At 40.0% G+C, this 21,078-nt stretch overlaps 1 protein-coding gene across 2 annotated transcripts; it reads left to right on the top strand.

Annotated features, from left to right (window-relative positions):
- Window positions 1-1,993: 1,993 nt before the first annotated feature.
- cygb2 (cytoglobin 2) lies at window positions 1,994-20,737 on the top strand. Of its 2 annotated transcripts, none has more exons than XM_037111732.1 (3): window positions 1,994-2,794; window positions 13,857-14,088; window positions 16,817-20,737. In XM_037111732.1, exons 1-3 carry the CDS (start codon window positions 2,595-2,597, stop codon window positions 16,979-16,981), a joined length of 597 nt encoding a protein of 198 aa, XP_036967627.1. In that variant the 5' UTR covers window positions 1,994-2,594; the 3' UTR covers window positions 16,982-20,737. The 2 variants fall into 2 exon arrangements, with proteins under 2 accessions (XP_036967627.1, XP_036967636.1); XM_037111741.1 differs by lacking the exon at window positions 1,994-2,794 and adding an exon at window positions 11,359-11,820.
- Window positions 20,738-21,078: the final 341 nt, after the last annotated feature.

Genomic DNA, 21,078 nt, shown 5'->3' with positions numbered 1-21,078 from the left:
CAACAACGATTTTGAGGTCAACACCCATTTTGAGAAAACAACAGAAACATAAGAAATAGATCAGATTCAACAGCTGAAAGTGGAAACAGACTCTAAACAATAACAGAGACAGAAAAATCAAACAGAGTCAGGAATAGCTAAAATATTATTGAAGTTACAGAGAGATATGAGTCGTTTGATTCTGATTTCATTCCATGACGAACAGCACAAATAGCAAAGGCAGGCTTTCCTAGACCAGTTCTGGTTCGAGGGCGCCTGGAGAATTAAACCCAGTTGCTGGAGCGTTTTAGATATGGAGTGCTGGAGCAGCAAAGATGAGATATAAGATGGCAATTTTCCAACAAATTTGTAACAGTATCAGTGGTTATTACATCTCTCAAACAGGGGAGACCAACCAACTTTACCACATAGAAAGCAATGGTGAACCTGAGGGCAGGATGGTAAATGAAATCTAGCAGACTCAGAGGGGAGGCAGCAGCATGTCGATATTAATCCAACACAGAAAAAAGGGTGAAACAAAATAGTTTTTACAAGTCAGAAGGGAGCCGCTTCTGTTTCTGTGCAACAGGCCAAGCATATGTCACATTTTACCCACAAGGTTTTCTATTTCATATTTAGATTCAAAGGTCTTATCATTATCAGCTAAATCCCTGGATTTGGACAATGGCAAACGTTTTCTTTATTTTCATTAATTTAAGGTTAATAAAAGCATCTTGCAGTGCATAAACCTCACAAATTGATTCTTTTTCCCATTTTGGGGCAGAAGAACACACACAAGACTTCATCATCTCATAAAGCTATGGTAGCTATAATCAACATTTTTCTAACAATAGACAAGATGACTCTGTGTAATGTCAAAGAGGTCTGTATTGACCATAATGACACACCAACAGAGAATTATCACATCACTGTGCACTGTGCTCAACCGAGCATTAAAGCATATTTCAAGTCATTGTTTTCATTTTCTGGCCCACAAGCTTACTGCTTTTTCAAACTTAAACCTTCTTTATCTGCAACCTCCAGAAGTGGTTTGAGTGATCAGTCTTTATTGATTGTGATTTGGATGTGTTTACATCTTGGATCCATGTCCACCTAAGCTCTTTTTCTCCAGTTGAAAGCAGCAGGCGTTCTTCTGAAAATGCCCAGCTGGGAGTGCTTGAGAGCCCTCTGGAGCCCTCAGTGTTTTTTTCGACTCATCCACAATATCCATATGGAATATCCACAAAAGCATTGTATTATAAATACCTAGCAGATTTCGCAGACATATTGTGTTATCTACAGATACAGGAGGGATAGATGTCAGCACAAGGTGAAGTACTCGCTCTAGCCCTTGCTGTGGATCAGTGTCAGACTCAGGATGTTTGAAGGGTAGTGGTGAAAAAGTTTAAATTGTACCAGATGTTTGTGGTGGGGTTATATACATTATTTGTAGTGAAGATAGGATACTTCACCACATTTTGTCAACTAGAAAGGCACACTCGAGGGCACTTAATGACATTTTGTCTGCTAGGATGGCACCCTAGAGAGCACTTTATCATATTTTACCTAAATACTAAACACTCCTGCTGCAGCCCAAAAGTGTAGTTATCTGATCAACTGTTATTAAAACAATTCATTAAAGCAACTTTAAAAGAGTTCTACGTTTAACTAATTTGACAGAATCAGCTAGACAAAAAACTATATCATCTGCATAATATCAAGTTTTGTGTTAAATCTTTGAAATATTTTGGACACTTCCTAAAAGAATGTATCAAATGATAATTATGTCTTTCATACATGTATTTTGGTGTTGACATTTGGCTTTACAAACAGGAAAAGTCAGAAAATATACAAATACAGTTATTCTGTGCGTTCAGTACATACATCTCACTAACTGGATGTGTCAATATAGATGCTCAGACATGTGCAAATAGACAATGTGTGTGTGTTGGGGGGTGTTGTCAGAGACCCTTGACACAATTTCTCTCTCTCTCCCGATTTACCTCTAGATCTCTCCACCCCCCTCCCTCCCTCCCTCCCTCCCTCCCTCTCTCTCTTTCTGTTTTTCTCCCCACCCCGCTCTCATTCCATCAGGTCCTTACAACACACACCGCAGCCTCCGAACGCCTCATCTCCTCCACCAGAGCGAGAGGATCAGAGAGAGGGAGAATAGAAGTGACGGGAGAACAACAGCAGCATCACTGACAAGCATCTCCCTCACTGGGGGAGAGAGGGAGAAAGAGGAGGAGTGGGAAGAGTGAGGAGAAAAGAGCAGAGAAAGAGCAAAACAGTGAGGGAAATAAGTTTTTAGTTGGAGGGAGGATAAGCGAGGGAGAGTTTGGAGTGAGAGAGCGTGGTGGGTGGCAGTGGGGGGATTGGGAGCTTCTTTTTTCCCTTTTCTATCATCGGTTGTGAGCACCGCCTGCCTCCTCTCTTCTCCTTCTCCCCTCCTCCTCCTTCTCCTTTTCTTCCTCCTCTCTACTCCTCTTCTCATCCTGACTCTCCCCCCAGCTCCCGCCGTGGGGTCTCAGCTCTCCATCTCCCTCCCCCCCTCCCTCGCTCCCTACCTCCCCCGGGCCCTCCTGGGAGCCTCCGGGCTGCTGCGCCGCAGGAGGATGTCTCGCAGGGAGTCTCCGCCACCGCCCTCGCCACCTCCACCTCCGCAGCTGCTGGGTTTGCGGAGAGGAGAGCTGGAGTGTGATGATCGTCCGGAGCGCACAGAGCCACTGTCTGATGCCGAGAGGGAGGTCATCCAGGACACGTGGGGGCATGTGTACAAGAACTGTGAGGATGTGGGGGTGACTGTGCTCATCAGGTGAGTTCTGTCAAAAGGTGAAAGCAGAGCATGTTGTTTTGTTCAACTCTCAGATATGTTTCAGTGTGTGTAAACTTTGAGACAAGAGAGGAGTGAAGACACTGTGTACTGACCAAGACGCTTTAGTTTAAGGCTGTGTGTTGTAACACCGTCAGAATAGTTTCTGTGCCGTTTGAGCTTTATGTGTCTGTAGATGCTTTATTCAAAGTGAATCTTTATCCCGTTAATCTGTGATCAATTCCCCATCCAGCACATCCTTAATTATTGGTTTGAAAGTAAAGCAATAGGAACATTCCTCTTATTTGTTTCTCGTCCTTGGCATTATTTTATTTTATTTATTTTTCTTCATATTTGCATTTATCACATAATGAAAGACACATGAGAGCAAATGAAAATAGGTGTTTTCAACAACAGCAAAGATTTTACTATAATAAAGCAAGGGGAGGATAGCTTTATATAAGGTTTTTCTCAGCAACCTTCTCCTCTTTTGTTGTTGGTGAATGTCCAAGAAATACAGAGACTATGTGCAAATGTGGTGAGAAGTAACCAGTGGCCAAAAATGTTGCATGTGGCATTTAAAATGTGCAAAAATCAACACGATCACCTAAAGCATTAGGGTAATAGCAACATGTGATTTGAACTTGCAAAATTTTATTAAATCCATCAAATGAAAATATCATCTGACAGTATTAATAGAACCCCAGGCAGTGTTTTAATTTGAACTGAAGTACTTATTTTCTCTACATATTGTCTTTCACCAAACACCCACCTAAATTTAACGTGGTAAGTGATATTTCTCCTAAGAATTAGACAGCTCTACATTCCAACAGTAATCACTATTAGAGTTTGGTCAGTAACCCATGTCTCCCCTTATCCCCATTAATGCTCATGCAGAAAAAAAGAAACTAGATTTTCTTGTATTCCTGCCCACTCCACCCAATCACGACAAAGAACTCCATAAAGAGGCGGTCCTGTCTGCTCATGAACATGCAGAGAGCAGGATCCTGCTATTTGCTGCTATGTCTGGTGATTACTGCTCTGTGTTCACATGGTGCGAGAGAGGAGGGATGGGATTGCTAACTGCAAAAAGGAAAGATAGCTAAACAGTGACACGGCTTACAGAGGATACGCTTTCCGTAAACTGAACAGTGTTGGGCTCTGTTGTAGCCACAGTCAGAAGCGAAGTTCCAAAATTAGTTTTCTTATATGCAAATTGTATAAATTATTGATCACAGCCCACTTAGTCAAAGTGCAGTGAAAAAAAAAGAACTGTGGAAGTAAATTATTCTTGGATGTTATCTCAACCAGCTGTGACCTTAACCCTCAACATCATCATTCTCAATTGTACACGGACCTCATCTCGGGAATTACCACTGAGCATGATCAGTTTTATTTCAGTTATTTTGGACAATTTGTGCACCAAAACCAAACCCAGAGTGATGATTTGCTACTCAGCAAATTTCTTAATGTTGTGTAGCGAGATGCACATTATACATTTTTGGGAATTGAACAACCATGTTTGTACTTACAAAGTCCACATGAATACATTAAACACATACACACACACAGAAGAGAGAAATTAATGATCTCAGTTTTTATGTATAATAATTAATGTGTCTTTGCAACAGTTATTGACACACTATCTAGGAAACCCAGTGCCAGCAATAATGGAGGCTGCATTTTCCATAGGCCACACACACACACACACACACACACACACACACACACACACACACACACACACACACACACACACACACGTTCTGTACTCGTTCCCTCAACCTCTCACCATTAACTGAACTGTGACAAGTGTAGGGATGGAGGGAACATCACATTCCTCTCTCATTACGATACTGAAGATATACTCCATAGTTCACTGCACCTCTCACTACAGTGTGACATCCAGTGTCTTTGAGATGGCAGGGTTGAATTTGTACCTTGTGCACATTTAGAGTCATCTTGGGTAAAATTCATGTCTAGAAGACGGCTTATGCCTCATAAATTTTCATACTTTATGCACGTTGTTCTTATATTATTCACAGCTGTTGCTCAGCCATTACTACTGTCTTCTTAAGTTGTCACAACATATCCATAACCATAAAATCAAACAGTTCCTCCAAGAGCCTAATCTTCAACAGGCAGTAATTCTCAGTGAAGCTTCGCTGCAAAGTGTTGCAGACCAACCGGATGAAACGCGGTTTGACTGTGGTTTTCCTGCTTCATTTCATGTTTTTCTCTCATATATCAAAGAGGAAAGACTTGATTTGTTTGAATGTCCCCAGCTAAACTGTCTCCATGTTACTCTAAGAAAGCCCTTAGGAGTCTGTTGAAATGGACAGCGAGATGTAGTCAAGGAGACTGATGTGAGTGAGACAAACTGATTTTCGGTTTGGGGTGACGAGAATCCCTGAGGGAGAGGCTGGATGGGCCATAGAGCATCTTTTGTGCGTATGTGTGTTTGTGTGTGTCTTGTGCTCTTATCTGTGGATGACAGAAACAAGCTTTGGCACTTTAATGTCTCCCTCCATGCCTCGCTATCTGTTCTTTCCTCTGTCACTCCCTTCAAATTTCTTACACATCTTTCTCCTCCTAATTTGCCCTATTTTCACCTTGCTTGATGAAAAGACGACATTTGTCTTCCTTTTTAAATCACAGTTGGCTGAGATGACAACCAAAATCAATTATGTCAAAGCTACCAAAAAACATTACAAATCTGGGAATTTGTCTTGCTGACTCCGCTGTTGATACATATTGTCAGCCTAGAGCTTCTTGTAGATAAGTAGTGACAGGGCACACATAATGTCTTAAAGGAGCAATTTGTAGGATACGGCCAGATATGTAGTTTAAAACCTTAAAAGAATGAATCAACATTATGTGAAGAAACATGTGTTGACATAATGGGTTGCAGTGCTGTCTAATGAAGTTACCATGCTAACCAGCTAGCCCCAGCCTGTCCTGTCTCATTTTACCACTTTGTACCTCAAGAGGCAAAAGTACAATAACCCTCTGTAGTCTCAGCTTGTAGATATATGCCAGCTTTTAGTAGCCAAAATAAATCCTCAATTCACAGAGTATGATTTGTATATATTCTGGCATTAAGCATTGTTCTTCTGTCCCTGCCTGCCATGTCTCATCCCCCCAAAGTCATAGTCTTGGTCAAAGCTGTAAATCACTACCATACTGGATCCCCAGTTCTCAAACCGACCTCTGGTGGTCTTGAAGACTGTATTCAGTCCCAGTTCAGAGTCCAGCCACGTTCACTCTCATGTCACGCTGCCAAATCCAGTTGAGTTGAGCCCCGTCGTGGGTTAACTCCCCCTTTGATCTGAGGTCACAGTCCAGGTAAACTCAAGGGCCCATGACTCCATGGTTAACTGAGCCACGAGTTAGCAAAATACAGCCAAGAACAGCTAGCAAAGAGCAGCCGTTGTCAGTTACTCTGGTGATACGCTGCCCTACATGTCTTTGGAGGATCCTTTGAATTCTGTCAGTGACAAAATACAGCCATCAGCTTTGGATTGCATTTTTAAAGATCTGGAATTAAGTCCAAATTTTGCTAATGCTTGCCAAGAGCTATTCTAAAAAAGTTGTTAAACTACTAGTTACATATTTTGGGGAATTTACTCATTGGCTTTATTGATAAGATTAAGTCAAACAAATCAATATTACATACATACAGTATAGCCTGGAAACAAAAGGAAACAGTCAGTCTTTGTCTGTTCAAAGGGAACAGAGTCCACCAAAATCCACTAAAGGTCATTACTTAACATGTTTTGTGTTGTTTGATGAGTCTGTAAAAAACTGATGTGTAAAAACACAAAGTGGGGACTATTTCATGGCTTGGAGCAGTAACTGCCTGAACTCCTCTTGTTGTCTGACAGCCACACGGTGACATCAAGAGTCCAGGAAGTTATGCTGTACCTTTGGTGCCAGAAGGTTGATTTTGTTTTGTTGCCTGTTTCCTCTGTTTCCTCTCTAAATACTAAGCTAAGAAAAGCTGCTGGTTGTAGCTTCATATTTACTGACGAGAGAGTTGCATCAATTCTCTCATCCAACTCTCTGAAAAAGTGTCAATATTCTTTCAAGAAGATTTCTCATGGCCAACTGTATGGATGTTGTTATTTTGAATTTACATCCTGAACAATTAATCAGTCATTCAGTTTAGCAAATGGAAAAAAAAAAAAAAAGATGAAATGATGCCTTCATATTGCTTATGTCGGACCAGCAGCAAATCGAAAGAATTACATTCGAATAAAACAGAAAAACATTTCTCATGTTTGTATGATAAAAGACCTAAATGCTAAATATCTTACAAAAATTGTTGTAAAGTAATTTGTTGTATATTTATGTAATATCCACTATCTGATTTGATGGATCCCAGCACTTTATCATTCTGCCTCTGTGTGATGCGCAGACATTGTGATTATCAACGGTGGCTGGCAGTTCCTCAGTTACCTAACATAACCTGAGGCTGGCAAGGGGTCAGAGCCTTGCACGGTTGAGATCAGTGCTCAACATCCCCCATGTGAACATGGATTTGCATTTTCATGTCAATCCATCTGCCTGGATGCATGGAGAGAATAGACAGTCACAATAGCCTCAGTTGATCTCACCAATGCGTACAAATGCAATTGCACCAAAGAGTGAGAGCACCCCAGGCATCAGAAGAACGGTGCATATGGCTGCTTCGAATACAATCACACCCTGCATACATTCACTCAGACAGTACTGTTATAACGATGATGTGAGGATTTAAACGCCAAACATGGAATAATTATGTTTAAGTATGCGTGTGTCCCTGAAGTTCCCTGTTACACAACCCTACTTTGCAATCCAACTCAAAAATCTACTTATCCAATTTATCTAACATTATAATTGTTGACATCTTCCATATTTATTTCAATGCAGCACCATAGTTAGCTGTTCTTTAGTAAAGCAACATCAGATAACACGAGCTGAATTGCCACATGCCATTCATGTAGTTTGACTATTTGAAACAGATGATAAAATTATAGCTTTTCTGCAGCTTCCCTCTTAAAATAAATATATACAAGAATATATAAGAATTCTCAAATATGAAACAAAAACAAACAAAAACACAAAAAAGAAAATGACTGGTCTACCTCACATGAACTTGTGGTCTGTGTGAAAGCACTGTTAACATTTTCTCACATTAAAAAGCAACAATAACTGTAACTTAAATAGATGTAATATCGAAGTTGTAATGTATATAGATAAGATAGAGGAAATAGTCTACAACTATGCTATTGGCTATGCCAGGTTGTAAACAGTACACAGTACTACTTTCAGTTAAATGCCAACAACTTTCTGACAATGTTAACATCCTAAAATTCACCATCTGAGTTAAGCTTGTAGCATGCTAAGCTTAGCTAATTATCATCTACAAAAACATTTATCACAGCTGAGCATGATGGGTATTTAAGGTATTTAGCTATAAACCAGAGAACTGGGCAAAACTGGAATTGTAACCTGGTGGTGAAAGATGGCAATTCAGAGGCGCACCAAAGTTATTACAGTTCCTCTTGGGAATTGAATATCTGAACAAAATTTAATGACAGTAATGTTTATTAGTTGTCTGTATATATTGAAATATATTGCATGCAAAACTAAAAACATCAACCTGCTGTTGGCTGTAGTGGAAAAGTCATTGGGAGTCATCATCTGGGCAACATGAATTCTAAGTACACATTTTCCTGGAAATACATCCAATAATTGTTGATACATTTTAGCTGATAGTAGGTCTACTAAAATCAGGATTAAACTGGATGCCTTTATTTGTCAATGATAAAGCTAGTGGTATGGAGTAACAGAGTTTGCCATTTAAAAAAGTTGTCCTTAAAGTTCCAGCAGTGAGGCTCAAGGTTGTTCATAGTGCTTGAAAGAATTACAAAAACACTTCCAGTCTAATCAAAGTGTGATTAACAAGCCCCAGTAATGGTGCTGCTTTGGCTTTGATGACTTCATTTAAATGCAGAGACAGGTGCAAGAAGGCACTCAGAGCTCTCCAAAGTACTAAACACCGGTACTTCACTCACAGATAGACAAAATGCTCCTCATCATGTCTCTACATGAAATTTTATAGTTCTGAACATATGAAGGATCAGGCAGTTGGATGATGTATTTTCCCATCGTGCATCCCTACATTAAGAAAATACACAGCACACCACCCATCCTAGAACTGCAGCAAAAAAAGGAAGAAAATATTATTGTATTTTTCACTAAGAGAAATGTACAGTCAGTGGTCGGGATCCTGATGAAAAGCAGAAAGGTAAACTGTGTGTATCTTAATGCATAAATTCCAGCATTTTCCTCTCATACTCACTGCATTTTTGTAACTACAGGACTGTCTTGATCCTTGAAGGAGGCATGAGATGAGTGAAATCAGATAAAAAAATTACTTTTTTCTATTAGCTGTATTGACATGCTGATGCTTTACTTTCAAAGTGTCTTAATACTGTCTATTAACAGTATGTTAATGGAGGTGATTATTGACAGTTTACAGTATCCGATAATGAAATATCTGCCAAAAACATTTTTTTACGGCTTAATTTCTTAATTTTTTTTTATTCCAGTTCCCAAAGTTCTACGTGTATAGGGTTTTATATTCTCAGTACCCTATGTTCCCATGGTCCAAAGTTCTCAAGGTCTTATGTTCCCTAAGTTCTATGTTTACAGGGTCATATGTTCCCGGGTTCCTAAGATCCCAAGGTCCAATGTTTCCAGGGCTCTGTGCTCTATCTTCCCTATCTTTCTTATATTCTAACTTATGTTCATGTGGTCCTCCTTTAACAGGTTATTATGATCTTATTGTCCTATATTCTCATGATCCTAAGTTCCTAAGATCCTGTTCCCAGAGTCCTATGCTCCCAGAGTCTTAAGTTCCCAGAGCCATATGTTCCCTGGGTTCTATGTTCAAGGTTTCTAGGGGTTCTATAGTCTAAGGGTTCTATGTTCCCAGTGTTCTTTATTCCCAGGGCCTTAAGTTCCTGAGGTCCTGTTCCCAGGGTCAAATATTCACAGTTCAATATCCTGATATATACTGATTCAAAATACACACATTAAGAAACCTATTGTATTTTGGTCAAATAACCATGACCCTAGAGCTAGAGAACCCAGGATCCTAAGAACGTGAGTCCCAGTGAGAGCACAAAGGTAAAACAGGGGAACAAAAGATCTTGTGCACATAGGACAAGTTTTCATGTTCTCATTAAATGCCATGTAAATTCTGTAAACAATTAACCCTGGGAACACGAGAACAAGTGACTCTTCCTTTCATCTCTTTCATAAATGTCTGATGTTCTGCACGCTCATTCACAAGCACTTCACTCCAGCCTCTAAACCCTCATTCAAATAGTTACTAGGGATACTGGGCTGCATTATGTATAAGCTGTAGGGTATGGGTGTTGAATACCAGCTTTGTATCACAGGAGGTAATGAGTCTGTTTGACCTCTCAAACTGGCTTGTTTTAAGTGAATATACATCCTACATGATCATCGGTCATGACATCCAACTTTCAAGGATGATTTGTTCGTTGGATGCTGAAACAACACATCAAGAAAAGGGTCCTTAGTGCCTAGTGATGTGCCTGTTGCATTTAATCTTTTAATTCACTGTAAAAACCATGGCTTGGCTAGAAGGGATTAAATACGTATCATTCTGACACAGGAAGACAGGCTCAAACAAAAGACCTCTTTTTTTTTTCTTCACAGAAAACATCAGAGGAGCACTGTGTATTCTTAAAGCGCTGCAGTTAACTTTCATGTTTGTTTAAGCAGAACAAGAGCTACTAGGAAGTCTGTATTATTCCTGTCACCAAGGAAGAGTGTGTACGTATTGTGACAGCTGGTAGAGCCAAGCAAGGAGTGCTAAAGGCAAGCCAAGCCTTCATAGGCCTAGCATGACATAGGATCTGGGGGATGTGGATGTAGCGTAGCAGGGCCGCCGAGGGCCAAACTCCAACTGAGGAATAACTGTACTAGAAATTCTAGTCAGCTGGAGCACTGACAAGATTTAAACTGGGTCAGAGCAGAAGTGTGTGTATGTGGATGTAAATCCATCTGTTTGGTGTTTGTTTGTCTGTCTGTAAATTTCAAAAGACCTGTGTTAACAATAATACTTTGCACTGTTGTCCATGAGGACTGACAATACTTTATCAAATATTTTACATGCCCCTTTATCTAAGCTCGTGGAACCTTTCTTATTGCCTTGGCATTCTCTCTCCTCTCTCACTGAGCTGCTGTGAGCTCACAGTCGGCTGTGATGAAAGCTGTCAAACCCCTGAGTCATAACAAATCTTTGTAAGTAGAATCCCACAAGACACTTAACATTGTCATTGTTTATCTCTCCGCTTACATCTACCAGGGTGGTTTAAGAATGGGATTTACTACATCTGCACCTAAAATAACTGGTTGTACACACTGGACAGACCTAAAACACAATCCAGACGCGTCAGAGATAAGTGTGATTTTCTCTCTCGTCACATGTGGTTAATGGATTTTGAATAACTCTAATCCGAAGCTTAGTGAAGAACCATATTTACTTTTGTTGGACTACATCTGAAGCATTTTCTCAGGTTAGTGAGAAGATATGAGGACAGGTTGGCTATACATCTTTAGTTGTGTTTTACGTACTTACCCTCAACTATATTATACTGGGGTCACTTCAAGTCACACTAATAGGTTAGCTGTAGGATTTGTCTGTGTGTCAACTATCTCAATCCAATCTGTTTCCACATTTGAATTCTTTTCATCTGTTTATTGCTGAGCCTTCAGTAGGTGTCTTTCAGTTTGCTGCACTCGCACAAACAGCACCAGGCAGGCTTGTAAATTAAAACTCCACTCGTCGGCACACCTGCATCCAATTACCACTCAAAGGGCCTGATCAATCTTAACTATCAGGGCCTCATGAGCGCTGCTGCAGAAATCTGCCAGGAACCTCCTGTCACACGCATGGTGCCGAGGTGGATTACATACTTTACAGACGTGCAAAGACTTGAATTGTGTTGGTGAGCAATATTTCAATCCAAAATCTACTTGGGAAAAAAACAAAAGTGATTGATCCGAAATTATGTCATATTATGTGCATTAAAGGCTTCAGGCTGACATGTACAGACCCACTGCTTTCTGGGGTTAAATTTTAATTTTTCAAATATGAGAGTCCACGTGCTTTGAATGTTGTGATGAACACACAGGTGTCATTATGATAGATTTTCACTAACTTTATTGTGAGCTTCTAATGGGATTTGTCTTGGTTAAGCCTAATACATGTCATAGCTGTCTTGTTGGGTATTTTTGCCAACAACAATTCAAGAATGAATAGCACCGACAATGTTTGTTTCCATGTGTTTGTAGTCTTGATGCTTCACTGCCTCTCTTATCTTTATTCAGGTTTTTAGATTGTCTTTCACCTTACATTCTCCATAAAAAAAATCATCCAGAAACACAATACACACAGAGAAAAAAAATCATACACAACAGCAGAATTTCCTTCTGCTCATTTCTACATCTACCATTAATTTTTCTCCACCCTTTTTCATGCAACCCAGAAAAAGCAACCAAAATGAGCAAAACAGAAAATAAAATTTGAATCATAAGCCATTTAAATTATGGCATATTGTCATGTCTCCAGACATCTATGTTCGATATCTTCCGCTAATCTGTATTGTAGGGACAGGATTTAATAAAGTTCACCAGTTGTATCTAGTGGTTAATTGTTTTCAGTGGAGACATGAACATGAAATATAGTGGGAGACAGGATAGTGGCATGCAGCGAAGGCTTCCAGCTGGCACTGAATCGTGGAAATTGCAGATCTAGGTTGTGTAATGACTACTGGGTTATTTTCATTTTTTTTTTTTTTTTTACAGAACTGTCTTAATTCCACGGGGTCTTTATTAATCACAAGAATTTGCATATTTCACATTGGAGGGTTATGTATGTACTCAGGAAGAAAAAAAACATCTCTATTAAATTAGTTAGTTTCCCCTTAAGAAGATTAATTAAATGCCCTTCCTTAATACTGGAATCAAAGAACATGTCCTTGGATTTCATTCTTCTTCTGTTGTAGGATTTTATCATAAATCTGAATTAAAAAGAGTTGTAGAGGGGTGTTCTGTCTGGCAACAGCTCAGGTATCAGCATCCAACCATAACGTATAAGAGCTGCAGTTCAGATTCTCTGCTGAACCAGTCCAGGAATAACTGCCTGCAGCCATGCCAGTAACTCCTTTGGGAGAGTGTATGTAGACACAGTGTGCTTTATGCCAACTGCCAATATTGCCTACTTTAGTGTGTTAACATGGTAAAATTAGCACTTAACACAGACATACAGACACACAACTACAGCTTAGGTTGATGTTAATGTCATAATGAAACAAACGTTCCCAGAAAATGACCTGATGGTAGAGCTAACAGAAAAGTCAGAAAAAAAAATGCTGAGGGGAATGTGAGTACAAAATTTCATGGCAGTCCATCCAATAGTTGTTCAAATATTTCACTTACAAATGTATCACATCTTAGGGGTACGTCCTCCGGGGAGCCTTAATGTAGAACATTTTGTGCCAGGCCAACAAGGCAAAACTGAGATATTTCACCAAAACCCCTCAAAGTCACCAGGGTTCATCCTCTGGGCACCATGGGTATTTGTACCAAATGTCATGACAATCTCTAACATGCTAGTCAAATTACTGGCAGTAGAGGAAAAGTTTAACATGCCAATGTTTACTAAATAGAAGCGACAAGGCCGATGGAAGCAAAATTGATTTTTGCAGGTTTTTGACTGTAAATCATAATATAAGTATTTGTATACCTTTATATTCATCCTGGGACCAAGATTCCCTCTTTTCATCCAGAACACAAAAGACTTTTCAGGGTTCATCCTCTTGGGAGCATGAATGTCTGAAAAACCTGCCATCCAAAGTTCAACTGTTCAGTCTGGACCACACTGGTAAACCAATCAATGCCTGCGTGGCTAAGAAGGCGGTTTTTCTCTCTTATTTTTTTCTTCTAGAATCTAAAGCCATCTGAAATATGTTTGCCTCCTTAGGTTCTTTGTCAACTTCCCATCGGCCAAACAGTATTTCAGCCAGTTCCAGGACATGGAGGATCCAGAGGAGATGGAGAGAAGCAGCCAACTTCGGCACCATGCCCGCAGGGTGATGAATGCCATCAATACTGTGGTGGAGAATCTCCATGACCCAGAGAAGGTGTCCTCAGTGCTGGCTCTGGTGGGAAAGGCCCATGCTATCAAACACAAGGTGGAACCCATGTACTTCAAGGTAACTGCAAGGAACAATCCACTGTGTGTGTGTTGTTTTATTGGAAGGAGATGTCTTGTTTCCTGAATGTGGCCACTTGATTTGTTCAGACTGTGCTGTGAAAGAAACTTGTCATGAGCTCTCTTTCTTTGGTAAAAAACACAGAGGAAGAATTTTCTCGTGTCAGCAGCCCTTTAAATGATCAGAATAACCCATAAGCACCCCAGAGAAATCTTAGAGAAAACCTTATTACCAGTCTAATATCACAGGGATATTATTCCACTGCCTATACATTTACTCAGGCCAACAAGTCATATTCATGTTTTGTTTGTTTTCCTTTTTTATTCATTACTTCTCAAATGCAGTTATTGCTTGTTGCGACCTATGTGCATAAATAACTACATTTGTTATGAAGCCACATGTCTTGTTTACTTTACTCAGGCCTAGTTTGCACTTATAAAACAAAGTCCTTCCAGATGAGTATTTTAGCCCCATTTCAGGAATAATCTCCATCCATTCAACACCCCTGAAAATGTATACCTCGTAATCATTCACGTACACTGGGCATGCACGTGCTGTTGTAAACAGAAAGCACATTGCGTACTCTGGTCGGTTGCTTGGCTACAGAACATACTCTGAAGGAAGCAGGAAAATGTGACAACTCTTCACAGAATCTTCCTGAATAATGTGTTGGTTTTTTTAGCTAATCATTGTAGAAAAGCCATGTTTTTGTCTCTTTCCTTTAGTTGTATTACCAGCATCTTTCTAAATATAACCTTAATCCATCCCATTTTTGAACAAACTCACTTACTCCAATGTCATCACACTTCTTCCTCCTATTTCACATTTGTAAGTTAAGTGATGCTACAAACACTGAAAAATCTGTGTGTCTGCGTCATTATTTCCAAAGGTCTACATCTCTGTCCATACAGACATAAACATGGAGAACTGAGCTTCTCCCTGGATGGGGTTGTCCAAAAGGTCCATTTTCGGCAACCTAAAATGCCATTTATGTGTGAACAAAATGCCAAAAAGCACTGAAAAAGCGTTGTCTTTAGAGATCCCTGTGAACCCATGGACAGGGCCTCAGACATGCAGAATAGAGTATATAGAGAGGTAGACAACATATTTCACCCCAAGCTTCTTCAGCTTTCCTCAGATACGTATGTTCTGTGTAATGTGAGAAGTAAAATGTAACCATATGACAGACAAAATGTGTCTACATGTCAAGTGAAATGAAAGCATGTATCTCACCTACTTTCAAGAGTAACAGAGAGTATTCCAGGGGTACAAGCAGTGTTTGGAGGCACTTACTGGACGAAAGTCTGAGATCTGCTGCAGTGATGCTGGATGTGGCTGGGAGTGGTCGTAAGTGCTCTGTCCCAGCTGTAACCCCTGCAAGACTGATGTCACGCTGTACTGACAGAAATAGAAATTAAAAATTAAAAGCTACAGACAGATGTTGGAGCAGATCAGTATTTTATGCTGTGCAATAGGTAGAAGTACACAGAACAATGTAACTTGTTGAGGCACAGAGTGAAATGCAAACAGAAGAATTGAACCCATGACATGTGACAATTAAAGGAACAAATGCCATATCACTATATACCAGCCAATTACAAAAAACAAAATGAAATAACGCTGGCGCTAAAGCTGTCGAAATGAATCAATCGTTACAGTTCAGGGCGCCACTGCAGAAACAGTGCTGATTATCTGTCAGAAAGCGTACCATTGAAAATGTTTAAGACCCAGTGTTTAATTTAGACCATATGGTTGCATAATTTTCAATGTGAAACTCCAATATGATTCCCTCTTCATCTGATTGAAGAGGAGCCGCATATGCTTCCTCCCTTCAAGTCTTTTGAATGTCTTCTGCAGTCAGTTCATCAATGCAGCTGTGAAGAGAACACATTACCGCCTGTTAAGCATCCCTCCACTGGCTTCCGATTGCCTTATTTAGGATTTAATTGATCACTTTGTGAATAAATCATTAAATGGTTTAGTCCCATTGTGTATTCCTTGAACTCTCAACCCCATTTGCACAATAGTCCAAGGAGCATAGGATTTTATGACCACTTGTTGTCACACGAAAATAATTCCATATGTAGGTCACATGATAACAAGGTAACTGTCTCTCCATGACAACTGAGATACTCCTTAGGTGTTCAGATGTGGCCAGCAGGAAAATGGATCTTGTGTTGAGAACCTCCTTTCCAAAATGCTGCTTGGGTCAATCATTGCCAGACAAACGGGGTCAAAAGACAAAGATTGAGGGAATTTTACATGTACCCGGTTCTCACAGACTGTACTACGAATTAAAAATATTGTGTTTCATTGATGCCTTTACTCAGCTACCACATTTAAATCCACGTCTCCCTCTTTTATTTTGCTCTCCCTTTATAATTTCACCCTTTTCATTCTCCACCTGTGTTGTCCTCGCTCTGTTTTTGTCATTTTCATTCCCATTGTATAGCCTGTCCGCCCACTGCTTTCATGTTACACTGCTATCATTTTCAATTTTCGCCTGCCTCGCCCACTTTTCTGCAACAGTGAATTGAATTCTTTATTTTTCCACTGCTCCTCTCTCACTTTACCTACTGGATCTATTTCTCTGTGTAACTCCCTCTTACTTCCACCTGCCATTATCTTGATAGCCACATATTCCCACACTTTCACTCTTTCTTATATTCTCATTCTCGTACCGCTGCCCATGTAAATTGAGTTTCTCTCTCACCCCCTTTCTTCTCAGATCCTGAGCGGCGTAATGCTGGAGGTGTTGGCTGAAGATTTCCCAGAGTTCTTCACAGCAGAGGTGCAGATGGTGTGGACCAAACTGATGGGAGCGGTGTACTGGCATGTGACAGGGGCCTACACAGATGTTGGCTGGCTCCAGGTCTCCAGCTCAGCGGTGTGAAGAGTTTGGAAGAAGAGGAGGTTAAAGGAGATTCAATTGCAAGGAGTTCTGTGAGGATGGTTTCACAGACATGGATATGATTAACGTGGTAATCCGTGCTACTCTGTTCATTATTTTGGTGACATTTTGGTGCTAAGCGTTCATTGCTGTGATGTCTCGACATCACACTTCCCAGAGATCACTTGGACACCAAATAATGTAGCCAGGCAACATTTTACTTTACTCCTAAGGTAACTGTAGTTAATATAGGTGATGCTTTGGCCTGTGTTTTAAGCAACAGAGGGTATCGCTGCTGATGCTGACCATCCAGTTCTGCTACCGTTTAGTCCAAGCGAACAACACATCACTACCTGTGTGACATGAGGTCTTCCCCATTGAAGAGCTGCATAGTGCTTAGACAAGCAAATCCAAAAGCTTTAATAAACTGGTTGATTTTATCACGGTTTTGATAATCAATTGACAACTGACCCTTCCCTAAACCATGTCCCCCGTTATTACTGATGCCAAATTGTAATTTATAGAAGTAAAGTAGATTTAAAATATAATTTAAAAAAACACTTAATTTGAAAATGTTAGTCTACTTTACATGATAAGTTTTAGTTAATCACTTTCCTGAGTTTATTTTTAAGCAAGATCACTTTGTCAACTTCTACAGTGTCGGCCTGTCAAGCTTATAAAAATACAGTTTTACAATGATAAGGTTTCTGCACTGGACACTCAAAACTCACTTTTTAAAAACAACCGTCCCTTGATGTCAAACAGATGAATAAGTATTCAATCAACTTTAGCTAGCCAGCTAATTAATGTTGGCTAAAACCCTGTAAAAGGGTCTGAAATAGGCACTTGAAAGCTTCACAGCAGCTATGTGATATTATGCTAAAATGCTAAAGCTAAGAAACAAAGAATCTGTAGGCTACTGTTCTTATATTGTGGTGTAGCTAGTTTGTTCAAGTATTATGGTACTATATGATTAATGTTAGTATGTAATACTATACAATATATGTGTCCATCTAACGGGGAACGTTGATAACCTGTAACAACACAAACTTAGTTACTGATCTACTCTGTGGTCTTGGGGGTATTGCTGGGGTAGGTTATTGAGCAAGCTCTGGAGTGTTGGCAGGTGTGCTGTGCATTGCTCTAACTCCAGCTTCATGCACACTCATTGAGCTTCCAAAGCTTGACAGGCCTGCTGTGCCTAGTTACAGATAAGCTAACCTTATGTTGGACAATCGCTGTTCAGGGTCAGGTTTTAGTGAACTGCCAGCTGTGGGTGGCAGAAACAGACATTTATTTATGTGAAAGTGTTGCGGATTATGACTTTACAGAGTTCATTTCTGTGGAAACCCGTGGTGAGTGAAGCATCCTCTGGCCAAACCGCACAAATGAATTGACCTCATAATTTTCTGAGAGAGAGATTAAGAAATGTTTAGACAAGATTTTTAAGCTCTGAGTGGGGGGCAGTTAGACATTGAAGCCCCGGCTTTGAGACCATGGAGCTGCTGACTGTTAATAGATTCTCTTTGTGTCCTACTACAATATATCCTCATGTTCGGGGCACTTACGCCCCTTTCTTTCTCTGTATTGATGCATTGCGTGCTCTTAATGTCTTGTTTAACTTTACAAAGGTGTTGTTTGTATTAGTGTACAGTGGGCAAGCGTGCATACTCTTCTGCCTTTGTTTATAACTCATTGACACGGCGATTTGTTGACGTGTTAAAGAGGGCTGTTTTTTCTTCACTAAATGTCTTGAACTAGCGGCAATGCTTTCACTTTTTATTTGCCTGTCGCTGTCACTACAAAAACGCATCGAACATGGTGAAAGTGAGATGGAAAATATCAGCAGGTGGACTGGATCAACTTCCACACACAGGCATGCTATAGGACCTCCCCGATGATAATATTTACAGGACTGTCGGTTAGTTTACGTCTTTGGAAACCCATCAGAGAGACGTGCTCCATTAAGGGCTTTAGAAAGTCACTGTGGAGGTCAACGAAAAACATGTCAGCTTTAGAAGTGCCATCAGTTGTTTCCTTTAGACCTAACCATCACAACCTACAGACATCACATTTAGTTTTCTGCCGCTCCTCGAACATGCTGCATACCGTCAAACTAACTCTGTTTACCTTACTTGACCTCCTTGTCTCGTCACCTGTACTTCAGTAATCAGATCGCGTGAACTCCCACGAGCAGTCCCCATCTGCGAGTCTCTCTCTAGTCAATTCCCAAACATACACGGTAAATCTGTTTAGGACGGACATTTGATCCAATCTTCGGTTTGCATCTGCTCCAGTGACGTCCTGTATCTCCCATCTGACTCCCCTTGGCATCGGCATCTGGCATTAATGAGGAAGTAATGAGTCTCCTCTCCTCCTCATTTGGTCATTCATCTACTGTAACTTCCCATTGCCTCCATGAGGACCGCGCCACTGAGAACAAAAACAATTAAGACCAGACAGATGGTTATAAACCCGCCATGGCATGTTAGCCATTCACAACAATGCTCTCTAAAAATGTCTTTCATACAGATGAGTTTAAGCAGTTACATTAAAGAATAAATATTGGAAGCAAAATATTTATGTTGTGTTTTAAGCGACTTCTTTAACATAATCTGCTTTGAATTAGACCACTTAGACTTTTCAGACCATGCCAGCAAAAAAATCACCTGATCTTGAGATAACAACATTAAACCAATAATTGAAACAGTTAAAACAGCCACAGCCATTCCTGGCCTCAGCATCTGTTAAACCATTTACATTCAACTTGAAGACAGGTTTACTAAGAGCTCTCATTAAACAAGCTCCTTTTCAAGTTGAAATGGAGGGTTGTGAGCCTGTGTCACACAGTGATACGTCAGACAAGTGGATAAAAATACACACAATAGTCAAACAAACCTTTAGGTAAACTATTTCCACTTTGGCTCAAATAGCTCTGGAGGCTGTAAAGCTGGTGTCTGTCACAAAAGACCTGTTTCAAAATACACATCAGTCCTATTACTCGACTTCTGACGTCAAACGTCCCTCTGCAGTCGGATCTCAGTGAGGTTCAGGAATATTTTTGTTCAGCAGAATTCCCCCGACATGGTGTTTATTAAACACTGTGTGGTGTGAAGGCCATCTGCAATCACACGATTGACATGTACCGTTACTCAGAAGCTACAGGTTTTATGCCCCTCTTTGTCTTTATTTGGCATGTAGCTCATCACACACACACACACACACACACACACGATTATGTGCAAACACATCCCAGTGACTTTCATTTGCTTTCTTTACCACTCCTCTTATTCATACACACACACACGGTCTTGCATTAAATTGGCCGGAGACACGCATGTCCGCGCATGCCAAGCGTACTACAACAGGACTTAGTCCAATATATATATTTGTATCAGTTTAAGATGAAAAATAGGCAAACCGTCTTCACTCATCCATTTCATGCATTTGTTCATTTTCAGCAAGTAAGGGCATCACAGCATATATGGAACTTTGTGTTTTTGTTGTGAAATGTTTCCTTCTATCAGTTGAAAAGTTAGGACTTTATATTTTTCTAAATATATCTATGAGAAGGATTCTATGTATTTCAAAACTGTATGAATATGTCATTGTATACTGCCTTGTCGGTGGGAGCGAGTGCAGTTGCTTTGTAGTGTTTTGAGCATGTTTGCACAGCCTACCACAGACTTGTACCTTCGCAGACCTGGTGAAAATGAATCATGACCATTAATAAAATATACTTGTACATTTGTCTCTGTACAATGTTTTTTTTTTTTTTTAAATGTATCTTTTGTTTTAGAATACATTACATTTGATGGATGAAACAGATGTGCCACATAGCTCCTTGTAATCCTAGTTTTCACTATATAAAGCAATGTTCTTGCTCAAATTTAGCAGAAATGGCAAAAGTTACATAACAAAGCTGATTAAAAGAAAGGTTGGCTGTTTGATCCAGCTGCTATCTCACGCTCACCAGAAACATTACATCCAGGTTACATCACCTTGAAAACCTATGTGTGCATTAACACATTTGTCTCATATTTGTCTCTGGAATGATTTAAATAGTTATTAATATTTATTAGTCAGGTCCTCAATCACCA

Source organism: Acanthopagrus latus, chromosome 1, assembly GCF_904848185.1.
Source record: "Acanthopagrus latus isolate v.2019 chromosome 1, fAcaLat1.1, whole genome shotgun sequence".
Classification (NCBI taxonomy): domain Eukaryota; kingdom Metazoa; phylum Chordata; class Actinopteri; order Spariformes; family Sparidae; genus Acanthopagrus; species Acanthopagrus latus.
The sequence above is the reverse complement of the archived record's forward strand: the minus strand, read 5'-3'. Positions and strand labels throughout refer to the sequence as shown.

What these genes read in the sequence shown, in the direction of transcription:
- cygb2 (XM_037111732.1), top strand. Translation starts at nt 2,595, where the DNA reads ATGTCTCGCAGGGAGTCTCCGCCACCGCCCTCGCCACCTCCACCTCCG. An exon ending in GGGGTGACTGTGCTCATCAG is followed by an intron (nt 2,795 to 13,856) that starts GTGAGTTCTGTC and finishes TTGCCTCCTTAG; the next exon opens with GTTCTTTGTCAACTTCCCAT. An exon ending in TGGAACCCATGTACTTCAAG is followed by an intron (nt 14,089 to 16,816) that starts GTAACTGCAAGG and finishes CTTTCTTCTCAG; the next exon opens with ATCCTGAGCGGCGTAATGCT.